The sequence below is a fragment of the Clytia hemisphaerica genome, unplaced genomic scaffold, assembly GCF_902728285.1.
Source record: "Clytia hemisphaerica strain Z4C2 unplaced genomic scaffold, Clytia hemisphaerica genome assembly, whole genome shotgun sequence".
In the NCBI taxonomy this organism is placed as follows: Eukaryota; Metazoa; Cnidaria; class Hydrozoa; order Leptothecata; family Clytiidae; genus Clytia; species Clytia hemisphaerica.
Genome location: NW_027103657.1, coordinates 135,525 through 148,455, shown reverse-complemented (window position 1 = coordinate 148,455; position 12,931 = coordinate 135,525). Strand labels below are relative to the sequence as shown.

At 36.5% G+C, this 12,931-nt stretch overlaps 2 protein-coding genes across 2 annotated transcripts; one reads left to right on the top strand and one right to left on the bottom strand.

Moving 5' to 3' along the window:
- The first annotated feature begins 1,937 nt into the window (after positions 1 to 1,937).
- LOC136803196 (protein eva-1 homolog C-like) lies at positions 1,938 to 4,431 on the top strand. Its single transcript, XM_067059931.1, has 2 exons — positions 1,938 to 2,196; positions 4,148 to 4,431. The coding sequence occupies exons 1-2, from the start codon at positions 1,975 to 1,977 to the stop codon at positions 4,355 to 4,357; spliced, it is 432 nt and encodes a 143-aa protein (XP_066916032.1). The 5' UTR covers positions 1,938 to 1,974; the 3' UTR covers positions 4,358 to 4,431.
- Positions 4,432 to 7,738: 3,307 nt separating this feature from the next.
- On the bottom strand, positions 7,739 to 12,639 carry LOC136803194 (extracellular calcium-sensing receptor-like). Its single transcript, XM_067059928.1, has 5 exons — positions 11,910 to 12,639; positions 11,296 to 11,503; positions 10,772 to 10,931; positions 10,049 to 10,446; positions 7,739 to 9,261 (listed from the first exon to the last, which is right to left on the bottom strand). Exons 1-5 carry the CDS (start codon positions 12,536 to 12,538, stop codon positions 7,822 to 7,824), a joined length of 2,835 nt encoding a protein of 944 aa, XP_066916029.1. The 5' UTR covers positions 12,539 to 12,639; the 3' UTR covers positions 7,739 to 7,821.
- Between the last annotated feature and the right edge of the window lie 292 nt (positions 12,640 to 12,931).

Here is a 12,931-nt window from a genome sequence, read left to right as displayed (position 1 = left end):
GAATCGGAAAAAGCAATGAATTTTGATATGAATTCATGTATAAAACATGAAATTTGGTCAATTTATACCAAAATTACGAGGTTTTTAAGTTTTGCCTGGAAAGGCTTATGATGACGTCATCAAAAAACTTTCAACCTCCATAACTTTTGATAGGAAGATTTTCAAGGCATGTTTTATACCTCAATTTTTATCAGCATTTCATGCTCTTTCCGCTGGAACCATCAGATTTTGAATATTTTCAAAAAAATAAATTTTTGCCCAGCCACCTGATGACGTCATCTGGCAGGTGGCCAGGTGGCAAAATTTGGTGTTACTGTTTAAAATTAAGTTTTAGACCCTCTAAGGATCATCTGTGCCAAATTTCATGCTTTAATCACCATCTGAAGTATTCTTACGTTTTTATGTGCTACCAGACCTCACTAATAAGAACACTTCATGATTTTGATAATATAAACATGTTATAGACACCTGAAAGTATATTTAATCAGCGGTAAAAATATAAACATTTCACTGATCAAATTATTTCGCTTCCATTTTGCTTCCACTTTTGTTCTTAGTATTTAGTTTATAGTATTCTGCGGAACGAGATTTTAACTAATCTGATAAGCCCGATAAACCCGATAATCCGGCATTGTATCCCGGCAGTTTAACCCGGCAGTCTGGTTCGACACTACGAGCCGGCCGTTCGACATCACGACCCGACCCTTTGATATTACGACCCGACCCTTTGACATTACGACCCGACGGTTCGACCCGACGACCTGACAGTTTGACATTACGACCCGACGGTTCGACCCGACGATCTGACAGTTTGACATTACGACCCGACGGTTCGACCCGACGATCTGACAGTTTGACATTACGACCCGACGGTTCGACCCGACGATCTGACAGTTTGACATTACGGCCTGACGGTTCGGCACGACGCTCTGACGGTTTGATATTACGACCCGACGTTTTGATTTTGACACCGATCTGACTTTATAAATATCATACTTATAAGAGAGGTGCCGCCTTCAAAGAAGCTAATAATGAAATATAGTGAAAAGTCGTCTTTGATGACGTCTGAGACCGCAGTAACGAATATTCAACTTTGCGACTTTTTTGAATATTTGGAGCACAGGCTTTCGGACAAAAACAGGTCAAATTTAAATCAAATCAAGTCTAAGAGGCTATTCATCTAACATTTCCGACCATCTAAAAAGAACAACAAATTTCTAAAGAACGACAAATTTGATAATTCGTCGTTCACAAACCCGACCGAAAGTGACTGTACTACCTCTACCGCTTCATCCCTCTTTGTTTATCACGGGAATTAACTGCATGTGGTTCAAAAGAACGGCAAATTACGCATGCGTATAAGTCTCTATTTGGGTGAGCTGGAAACATTACATGAACTAACTCATAATATCAAGAACATTTGACATAAAAGCTGAAAAGATATAAATAGCAGAAGGCCCAAGGGCTAGAAATTCAAGAGCCGCAAAAGACAGAGGATTGTCAAATACATATCAAAATCAATGGAGCATAAAATGAATGTTGCCTAGCGACAGAAAGTGTACAGAAAGTGTGTTACGAGCAGGATTCAAGAAATATTTGGACATTTCAATAATTTTTTTGAATTAAATGAAACTTTGTAAATACACGTTTTTTTTTTATTAGAACACCTAAAATTTGGCTGAGCCTGGATGTGCTTATTTTTTTAGCAATTTTCAGCCTAGAATGTTCTTAAATGCGTTCTTAATTTTTCAGACTACTCTAAATCGACAATATGATACAAAATAAAGACCCCTAAATTCGGTTAAAACTGCTTAAAAAGAGGAAAAATTGTAGTTTCTTGTCATTTTTTTCCAAACTGAGGCTGGGCATGTTCTTAAGATGTTCTTAATTTTTCGACGAATTTCAGCCTATATGTTCTTATAAACTAGGTTCTAATAAAAAAAAAAAACGTGTATCGAAAAGAAAACATAAAAGATGATAATTTCAAAACATACTAGTATGTTGTTGATGACATCATTATTATTGATGATCAGTATGGTGACGTCACACAGAGGTCACGTAACAAACTGGTTGATCAGCAAACCCAATGAGATGGTGGCCTGTGACAAAGAAAATATGAATTTGATGTGTGATCATTATCAAGGAATTCGAATCACTGAAGCTTTTTGGGGACGTGATAATGATTTTGAGTGTCAGGTGAGTGTTTCTTGTTTTGAGATTTTTAATAAGAAACTGTATAGGTACACGTTTTTTTTATAAGAACGTCGAAAATTTTAAAGCCTTGGGATGTTCTCAACTTTTTGAGTTTTAATCCTAAAAATGTTCTTAACATGTTCTTATTTTCGCCATTTTTTGAATATTTTTGTCCATTTTCCTTTGAAATCGGGCGTTGTAAGGTCCGCAAAGCCTTAAAAAAAGTTATTAACTTTTTCTTGATATTTTGGCCATCTAAGCCTTATGTTCTTATATAGTTTGCTCTTATAAAAAAACGTATAGGTGTTCTCAACTTTTTTGAGTCTTAAGCAGGCGCCGAAGCATTTTCAAAATAAAAAGAAAATTTACCAATCAAGCCAAATTCTGTTTAAAAACGTTAAAAAAGACCTGTTTTTCAGATCGCCTCTTGTAGAGCTAAAATTCAAAAATTTTGCTAGTATATATCAGTATATCATGACCCTATCACTTCCAAAGTGTTTTCTTCTTTTCATCATTTTGCGAGTGTTATGGTGAGAGTTCTAAGGTCTGCAAAGCTTTTTAATGTTTTTACAAATTTCTTAAAGTTTTTGCCTCGAAGCTTTTTGTTTGCAAAGTATACACGTTTTTTTTATAACAACAAACTATATAAGAACATAATAGGCTTCGATGGCCAAAATGAATGTTAAGAACAAGCTAAGAACATTTTAAGGCTTTGTGTTTGAAACACCCGATTTCTTAGGGAAATTGGTAAAGTCACTCACAAAATGGTGAAACTAAGATCATGTTAAGAACATTTTTAGGTTTGAAACTCAAAAAGTTAAGAACATCCGAAGGCGTGTGTTTTTGTAGAGTAAGGTGTAGTCTTTCTTGATATTTTTGTTTCTCTAGTATTGCTATTCTTACTTTACTAAGTGTAGTATAAGTATAAGTGTATTAAAATTAAGAACATTTGCAACATGACATGAAAGTACGGTTAAAAGATCTTAACACAGATTAAATCAGGGAAATCGTACTCTGTACCAGGGTGTATGTCACGTTTATCGCTTCGTAGTCCCGGGGGGGGGGGGGGGGTACTAGGGTTGCGAGCTTACAGGGGGGGGGCCGCCCGACTTTCGACCCTTGGACCCTTACCGGGACTAAAAAAGGAGAAAAGAAAGGAAAATTTTGTGAATTTTACGACCCTTACTGGGATAAATTTGACCAATTTTGACCAAATTTCGATCTTTCCGGGGGTAATAAGTTGAAACTTTCCTATTTTGAAATTTGATTTTCTGATTTTTCCGACCTTACCAGGACTTTGGAAATAAAAAAAAGATACCCTTAAGAGCGGCACATACCGTACCTCCATTTGCCTGAGTACCCCCCCCCCCCGCCCCGGGCTCGTAGTACGGCAATGAATTTTGAAATTAGCCGTAGATACTAGGTCTGCGCAAGAGTTGTTTAGGGCCCAGTGATCCCACTGTTGGATAAGCTTAAAATACTTACCAACGAAGAAAATTGACCAATAATTAATGCCATATCAATTGACCACTACATCCATAAGATCCCCAATTTGCCATATATCTTTACCTCTCGAATGTCAACCAGATTTTTTCTTTCTTTATTTTTATACTTTTTTGTTTGTTAGAGCATCTAAATAAAGGAACAAAAGGTAACCATTGAAACATCTATAGAAAAACATTTAAGAATATTTATGAGCATTCTAAAGGCCCTGAAAATGCATTTCTGTAAGGAGCTCACACCAAAATGCTTGAAAATTAACATACTGAAAAAGAAACATATTTAGGCTTCCAAAGGCTTTCAAAACTTTCAGAAATATCGTATTACTTCCATTAAACGCCTAAAAAACAAAAACCATAATAAATCGAAGTAAATACGGTACGCATAAGGGACTATAAACGTGCGACAAGACATAGTTATCTCTTTAATTAACATCACAATTTATCATTCTTAGGTGGACGATCCTTTATCACCATTATCACACAAAGAGAATTGTCTGCCGTTGCCGAAAAATCTACCATTTCAAAAAGTGGAGGAAGAATGCCAAGATAAGACTGTATGCAATGTTGCCGCCCCCTCCTTGGGCGTTGATATGGAAATATGTCCTCATGTTAGAAAGTATTTGAGGGTTAAGTATGAATGCCGACAACTTGATGGAATGTGAAAGACTTTTCCAAGACAAAACTATATGTAATGTTGCCGCCCCCTCCTTGGGCGTTGATATGGAGATATGGCCTCATGTTAGAAAGTATTTGAGGGTTAAATATGAATGTTGACAACTTAATGGAATGTGAAAGACTTTGCCGAGACAAAACTATATGTAATGTTGCCGCCCCCTCCTTGGGCGTTGATATGAAGATATGTCCTTATGTTAGAAAGTATTTGAGGGTTAAGTATGAATGTCGACAACTGGATAGAATGTGAAAGACTTTGCCAAGATAAGACTGTATGCAATGTTGCCGCCCCCTCCTTGGGCGTTGATATGGAGATATGGCCTCATGTTAGAAAGTATTTGAGGGTTAAATATGAATGTCGACAACTGGATGGAATGTGAAAGACTTTGCCAAGATAAGACTGTATGCAATGTTGCCGCCCCCTCCTTGGGCGTTGATATGAAGATATGTCCTTATGTTAGAAAGTATTTGAGGGTTAAATATGAATGCCGACAACTTGATGGAATGTGAAAGACTTTGCCAAGATAAGACTGTATGCAATGTTGCCGCCCCCTCCTTGGGCGTTGATATGAAGATATGTCCTTATGTTAGAAAGTATTTGAGGGTTAAATATGAATATCAACAACTGGATAGAATGTGAAAGACTTTGTCAAGACAAAACTGTATGCAAAGTTCCCGCCCCCTCCCTGGGTGTCGATGGAAATGTGCCCTCATGTTAAGAAGTATTTGAGGGTTAAGTCGACAACTTGATGGAATGTGATACAAAAGCTTTCACAATGTCAACAACCCGATGAAAGATTTGGGGAAAATGCATTACCAGCTCATTGCATGACTCCTCATAAAGGCGGATATATCTTAGTATGTGGGGATACGCCCCTGCGTAAGGAAGCATTTGGGAGACAAGTACGAGTGTCGATGACTTGTGAAACGCTTTTTAAAGAAAATAGTTTATGTAATTATAATCCACATAAAAACACTGGTCTAGAAGCTTATTGTTAGCTTTTTGTTAGCTTTTACCTTTGTTATTATCAAAAGATGAAAATCGATTTGCTCAGTTTTTGATCACGTTACCAAGTGCTCCTCTTGGTATTGGTTTAAGATTTAATCACATGATCAAAAAGTGAGCAAAACAAACTAATTTATCAACGCAAGTTCAAGTAAGAAACAATGGAAAGAAACAAAAGGCTTCCAGACCGGGGTTTTATATATAGACTATGATGTAATGCTGCTGCTGACTTTTACCAGAAGCAGATTTAGGTAATCTTAGCCGAGAACGTGAACTACATCAGCTGTGTCAAAGATTCATGACAGTGGTTAACCTTTCGAAACCCAAGTTTAACTTCTAAAACTATATCCATGTATTTTTAAATTATGAAAATTAAAAATTAAAATGTACGTAAAATAAACAATTAATCTACAAAGAAGAAAAGAAATATGAAAAGATACTATGAACAGAAAAAATTTAAAAATATTACTTTGAAAATGTCTGAAAAATATGGATAGACCAGGGGGGGGGGCTTATCACGACTTATGATTTTTCAACAATGTGGAAAATAGAAAATTCAAGATCAAGAGCAATTTTTATAATGGTTTGTTTTTGACAAAGTTATTCTGGAAGTATGACCTCGTTTTCCAGTTTTCTTAGTCTTAGTTATGATTTTCCTAGAACTTTCAGGTTTTTCGATAGCGATTATTCTGATTGCGAGACTATCATAGTTTTGCAACATAGGGCTCGTCATAGAGATGAGCAGAATAGAAACCTTGAAAAGTTCTGACATAAAGCCATCGAAATAAAACTTTAAGTAAACTTTTTTAGATTATAATGAAGATGCAAAAAAAGGTAAGAACAAAATCTCTGTATAGATACTTTATACTAAAATTTCTTTTTATTTACAAGACTACAAAATATATCTTGAGAGTAATAATATAAGGACCATTGAAAATCTTAAGTTATAGTGAAACATAAAAGCTGTTATACTAATAAAATTTACGAGAAGATTATATCATGGCTTGTCAAAGACTATGGAGATAAGATTTGAAGAAGTTTGGATTTTTGCACCAAAAATATTATATTACACATGAGCGAAGATTCTCAATCTTAAAATTGTGTATTTTCTAGTTAAGCAGTGATATCCGTTTGTACTTTTTAAGGGTTCGACCTATTTGCCAGATGTCGGCATATACCGACATGATCGACCACAGAGTTTACCATCTCATTTAGCTTTATTTTCTAAAAAATATCAGAAATATAAGTGATATGTATTTACTTCGCTATTGTCGACATATGCCGTCAGCGGCAAGGAAAGGGTTAAGCCGTAGTGGAATTCCCGGTCAGAATGTCTATTTTTGCCAAAGCCGAATGTGCGTGATAAAATGATAGTGACGAAATTTCAATCCCATATATTCGGCAGAAATTTCCCTTGAGACATCCTTAAACTTCATCAAGACTGTAAAATATAAAAACCATTTGACAACCAAGTGTGTATATATAGGAGTGAGTTTTTAAATAAATTAAATAAAAAAATTAGATCAAAATATAGTAAATATACTCCTCAACCAACCTTTATAATAAAATTCTACGAAAATATTTCAATATAGATCCCTTAAGATTCCTTCTCATCAATGAAATCGAGTTTCAAGAAGCTCCAAGGAAAGCTCGTCTGTAAAAGTATGTTATGATAATAAATTCCTCTATCTAGTCAAGAAACAAAATATCCTGATAAAGTATGCCATTAAAAAGTGTTAAGAAGCTAGACTACACCAGGTAATCATCTAAGCGATTATGTGATTTATGTTCTTTCAAGGAATGACCAAAGATCTCCACTAGGTATATAACTCAAAGCAATGAAGTAAAATCCCGAAGGGCTAGAAGCGAATCTTTAACCATTCTCAGGTAAGAAAAAGTGAAGCCTTAATATATACGCCGTTATTTTTAACGACGGATTGAATTTAGCGGTTTCTTTGTTTACGAGTGGTATATTTATTGATATATAGCGGCAAATTTTACTTTCAAGCAGGAATTTGTATAAAAACCACCCGGGCCGTTCAAGGCCGCGCAACTTAGGTAGGATTTGGCGGCTCCAAATCCTACTGGGAGATTCGTTTCTAGCCCTACTTCATTCATCCAAAGTTATTTGTCATCGGATTCAGTTCCCCATTGAGGGAGAATAGCGAGTTCATGTATCTGTGTATTTCAGCGACATTGATGGTTAGCTAATGATTTGTCTAGATCCTAACTGACTAGGAAGGATGATAAATCAACATTTTTACCATCCACTATTTTGCGAGTTATTCAAAAACGCTTCAGTCACTCCGGCGTCCTCAAAAATGCAATTACATAAACTTTTGCTAATTTGTACAGTGACCAATTATGAAATTGATTCGAATATGAGAGTCGTCCTCCATCTATTCGTTAATATCTGTTACCATTTAAATACCAAGAGTCTCTCCTTTATTAGCATTTTTCTCCCTGAGAATTTCCACCATTACTGAAAGTGAGTTGCTCACTGTGTTGCTTTCCGTTGAGCTGCTTCTCATCAAGTCGGATATCGGCCGTGTCCGATACTTCGGAGGTCGAATTATCGACCGTTCCCAGTGGTCGGGTCATGGTGGTTTCAATGACGCTTGTTGTTTCCAACTGGGTGTCGTTTTGTTTCTTCTTGTCTTCTTTTTTATTCTTCTTACGCTTGGTAGCGCTTTTCTTTAATGGGTATTCATCCTTTCCGCGGCGCTTGCGTATCACTCCGACGTACACTTTCGGTAGGATGAGACACACTAGGAACGTAAATCCAAACACATTCATAGTGTAAGCCAGGACTATAGCTTTGTAAATACCGACAACATATCTGAAGGTCGGTAGAAAAGCCACGATTATGATACACAAAGCGATGCATGAGAAACTGAGGAACTTCGGCTCATAGAACGAGTGATCTGCATTCCGCTCACGGAATGCGCAGAAAGTAGCGATGATCAAAATGATGCAGGGGATAAACGTGGAAACGAGTCGAGCGGCTGTAAATTCCACTTCACATTGCTTTAAAATGACTTGAGATGTTGTGTCACGGTCCTCTTTTAATTGATAGCCGTCCACGTATAACCATGCAATGACCGATACCAGTTCAAGTAGAAAGAACATTAGAAGCACCAGCAATTGTGTGGCTAACAGAATCCCGCCGAACGTACGGTCCGCGTGCCCTTTCAGATAACTGGTCATAGCTTGTGTTTGTACAAGCACGAACGCACAATACATCATGAGGAGAATGAAGAAATATCCATTCCGGAATTTACACAGGGCGTCATTCGGCTCCAAAATGTGCAACGGCCCGTAGATGAAAGTCAGGAACAACAAAACACAGACGAACGATAACATGTGTTTAGAGGAATCGTACAGTGTAACTAAGGCGTTATACTTAGCTATGAAGATGGTAGTCGCAAATGTAGCAAGGAAGCCAATTGCACTGATAATGACAATAGACATGCCAGCCGGGTCGTTGATCTCCAACCATTTTATTTCAGTTGGAATACATACCTTGTTATCTAAGGTGTGGTAATACTTTGAGCAAGTCTTGCATTTATCAAGCATTGGCGTGTCGGTATAGTTCTTGTAGCTTAAACACTTGTGGCAATTCCAGCAACAACCGGTGCGTCCGACTACAAACTCGCCTGGTTGACATTCTCTACTGCAACGAGATGACGGGAAGTCAATCTCACCTACAGTCGTATTCTTTTCAAACCAATAAGGCCATTGTATAGCGTCCATATCCAACTGAAGATTTTTCTCAGACCAATTTCCGATAGGTTGGTACACCATCTTCTCCCCATCATGGACTAGGTTCTCGATTGTATAGAAAGCAGTGGTTGGTTCCCCGTCTTTGTTAAATGTGATATTCTTTCCCTGCGGAAATTGAAAACAATAGTTTTTAATAATCTGATCATTACTCAAAATAAGGAAATTATGAATATACCATTAAACCCATAGATTTATAAAGCCCGAAAGGCTAGATCTCGTGCTTTGGCTGAAAAGTGTGCCGTGGTTAGGTAGGAAATCCTACTTAGGTGACATAACATTAACAATAAAATTTCAGCGTTTGACCAATCAGAAGCTATGTGGGTTTTCGAAAACAATAGCAACGATATTTTTTGCTATATTCAGTTTTTCTTGCCTGCGATGGTTTAAAGCACGACATCTAGCCCTTCGGGCTTTATAAATCTGTGATTAAACCCATATTCATTGTTTTTTACGAGGACAATACCGTAAGAAAGGTATCGTCAAAATTTTCCCCCGAGTTCGGCTAGACATGATGTTTATGGAGAATATTAAGTAAATATAAGCGTTTGAAAACCTAAAGAAACAGTTTTAAATTAAATTTCATCTAAAGAATGATCTTCATAATTTATACCACCAACCCTTACACCGTTAGGAGGCTGGGTTTGAGTTTATTGGAAAAGAATGATGACAAAATGTCTGTTTCATTTTGCATTCTTATAGACAAAGAATTACCAGTCCCCCCAAAAGCCGACCGTACCGCTGAGGGTTGATAGGTATTGATTGTGAGGAATACCTAGGAAAATGAACAGTTATCGTTTGAACGAAATAAAAATAATATCAAGTCTGTTTCACTTTTTTCGGACACACTATATAATAGATCATTACTCGGACATGTTAATATTAAAAATCTAACCTGGTCATTTATGAAAGAAATCTTCTCCATTGCGTCAGTAATATCGGCTGGTCTTAGCTTAGGAATTTGACACTTGGACCCATCGCGCGGACAAGTTTGATTAAGCACGGTATTCATAGCTAAACCGAGAGCGTATCCAGCATCTATTAAACGATCTGTTCCTCCTGGCAGCTCGGTGACCAACTCTCTAATCACAATGGAGGAATTGACCACCTCGCTAGATCCTTGGCAAGTGAAAGCTTTGTCAGATTGTCTCAGGGTATCAATTTGACATCCCCACATATTCTGAATGTATTGTTGGAGCCACTTATTGCATTTGTAATTTGTGAGGACTTCTTTTTTGATATAATTTTGAAGTTTTGGTAACTTGTGACTTTGTAGAGATACAGACAGGATACCTATAAAGTGAAGGAATGTTTTGAGAGCTTATCAAATTTATTTACGTGAAATTTTTGTTTCTGATGAGAAATCAAAAAATCGACCCATCTCAAAACACGTCCAGATTTTATAGTTCCTCGTAAAAAGAATTTTTCTTTGGTCTTTATCGATGTGACATTATTGAAGCAATGTTTTTAGCGGAAGCCCCCTAAAAAGAGTAGGTGTCTGTCATTAATTTTGCATTCAAACAATAAAACTAGTAGCAAACGCCCGTGTTATTTTAAATGCTTCCGTACAAAACATTACGTCATGAAAATCATGTTTTTTTGTCAAAATTCAACTAACCATGAGTTTGATTTTGGAGGTGGAGTTTCTTTGAGAAGATGGTAGCAGCAGCAGGATTCCATGCTTCACTGGTTAACCAAATACGTTCCACTCCTTGACGTTGAGCTTCAGCTATGATGCGTTCCCCTATACTCTCAACGTACAGAAATAAGACGACAACCTATAAAACAGAAGAAGATCGTGTTGTTGTAAACTCAGGTTATTATCCGAAATACTAGTTTAGACGGCCGACTTTTTGCCCTGCCTATCATAATTTTTATAGTATGAAAAATGCAGCTTATCAGTTATTCGAGCCTAGTGCGTTCCCCTATACTTTCAACGTTCAGGAATAAAACGACAACCCAATCGTGCTGTTGTAAACTCAGAAATCCCCAGTCATAAAAAGTATGGGAATATCAATCCCCATCGAGTTTCAGTCCGTTATTTCTATCTCCACTGGCTGAAAAAATCCTACCGGGTCTGTGAGAAGTTCATCATATAGCGTTGAAAATGAACGTTGAAACAACGTTGCATGACAGTCATACCTTAGCATCTTTTCCCTCTTTGATTTTGCTGACAACCTCTTTAATTTTCGATTCTGTTTTCTCGGACTGGTATGGTATGTATTCATCTTTGTAAATACAGATCTTCTCTTTCCCTTCCAAACTACTGGTCAATTGTTTAAGATCGGACACGCCCAGTTTTCCATAATCGTCATCAGAACCCACGGCGAAAATATAATTCCATTTGAACCTATATTGTTGGAAGACAATTGGAAGGAAAACATGAAAATTTCAAAACATCGGTAAGAGATTTCCATTTTAAAAGGGATTAAAGGTTTTATTTTTTTTTATTTAGTGTTCCCGTTTCGAATCAGACACATATTTCATATCAGGACAGTGTCTGCATATTGTTATATTATGCTGATAGAAGCAAAAAATGTTTTTCTTTTCCTCTTTCTGACCAATCTTGCTCCACATCCGTGTCAATCCAATGTGAAAAAGCTTATGAATCAAAATTGATGAGTAAGCAAACGATATCACTCTTATTTAAAAACAAAACCTTTAAACCTTACATAAATGGCAATTGAGGATCGCTTATGTTATGATCTGCTTTATATAAAGCGAAAATCAAACGAGATGAAAATAAAGAAACTTACTTTTTAAAGATATCCAACATGGCTTTAATTTGATTAGTGTCCGAAGAAATTGTCCGAAAGAAAGATTTGTAGAGTTCTTTCTTGCTGAGGAGACGACTGGAAGCTGAAGGACTGACTTGTGGTATATCGTACAGGGACATTAAACTGGACAAAGGAATTGTCGTAAAACTCATTAACGTGCCAATGAGGGCTGACGCTTCTTTGATGTCGACATTTTTCACGTCATCCTTGTTACAACGGATAAAATCCGATCGACAAACGGAATTATTCCGATGAAATGAGACCACCTCGATTCCACGTGCCATGGTTGTTGGTAATTGCCCACAACTATCATCCAGTTGTAACCCGATTCGGGCTCTACTCCCATAAAACGGATCATCATTAAATTTCCCGATCGCATATCGGATTGAAAACATGGAAATTAATCCCGATTTGGAAATTTGACCACATTTTGTGTTCATTTCGGAAAACACAAGTAAAGCTTGTATTGTGTAGTTTCCATTTTCGAGGTATGTTAGCCTCGTTTCCGTGTTATGGTTTTTGATTTGTTTTTCGTAAAAATCGGAATTCGTACATTGTTGTAATGAGTGACACACGAACAAAACGAGGATACAAAATACCAAATACATATTTTTTGACTTGGCTTTGTGTGACCATAGAGTTTTGTAGTCTTTTTTTTCTCTGATGGATAATTGTTGGTTTTATAATATTTTGCGATCTGTTTTTCTCTGAAAAAAAAATAATATAATATTTTTGATAATCAGTGCAACTACTACCAAGGTGTTTATAAATGAGGTTGAAAAACATCATAGTAAAAGTTTCGAAGATTTAAATCTAAATCGATTTCCGCAAAAATAAATTTCGCACGCCAAATATAATTTTAGCCAAATTTTCTGTATAAATTGATCAAAAATCAGCATTCTCATGTGATTTGCCGAGATTTAATTTCACGGAAAAAAAAAAATTGGCAGAAAAAAGTTCATCCAACGAAAATTGATCTGATTTTGATTTTAAAATGTTAT

Excerpts from the sequence above, each read along its gene's own strand:
- LOC136803196 (XM_067059931.1), top strand. The coding sequence starts at position 1,975 with ATGATAATTTCAAAACATACTAGTATGTTGTTGATGACATCATTATTA. Across the intron at positions 2,197-4,147 it reads ATAATGATTTTGAGTGTCAG|GTGGACGATCCTTTATCACC; the intron begins GTGAGTGTTTCT and ends TATCATTCTTAG.
- LOC136803194 (XM_067059928.1), bottom strand. The coding sequence starts at position 12,538 with ATGTATTTGGTATTTTGTATCCTCGTTTTGTTCGTGTGTCACTCATTA. Across the intron at positions 11,504-11,909 it reads ATGTTGGATATCTTTAAAAA|GTTCAAATGGAATTATATTT; the intron begins GTAAGTTTCTTT and ends CCAACAATATAG. Across the intron at positions 10,932-11,295 it reads AAGAGGGAAAAGATGCTAAG|GTTGTCGTCTTATTTCTGTA; the intron begins GTATGACTGTCA and ends TCTGTTTTATAG.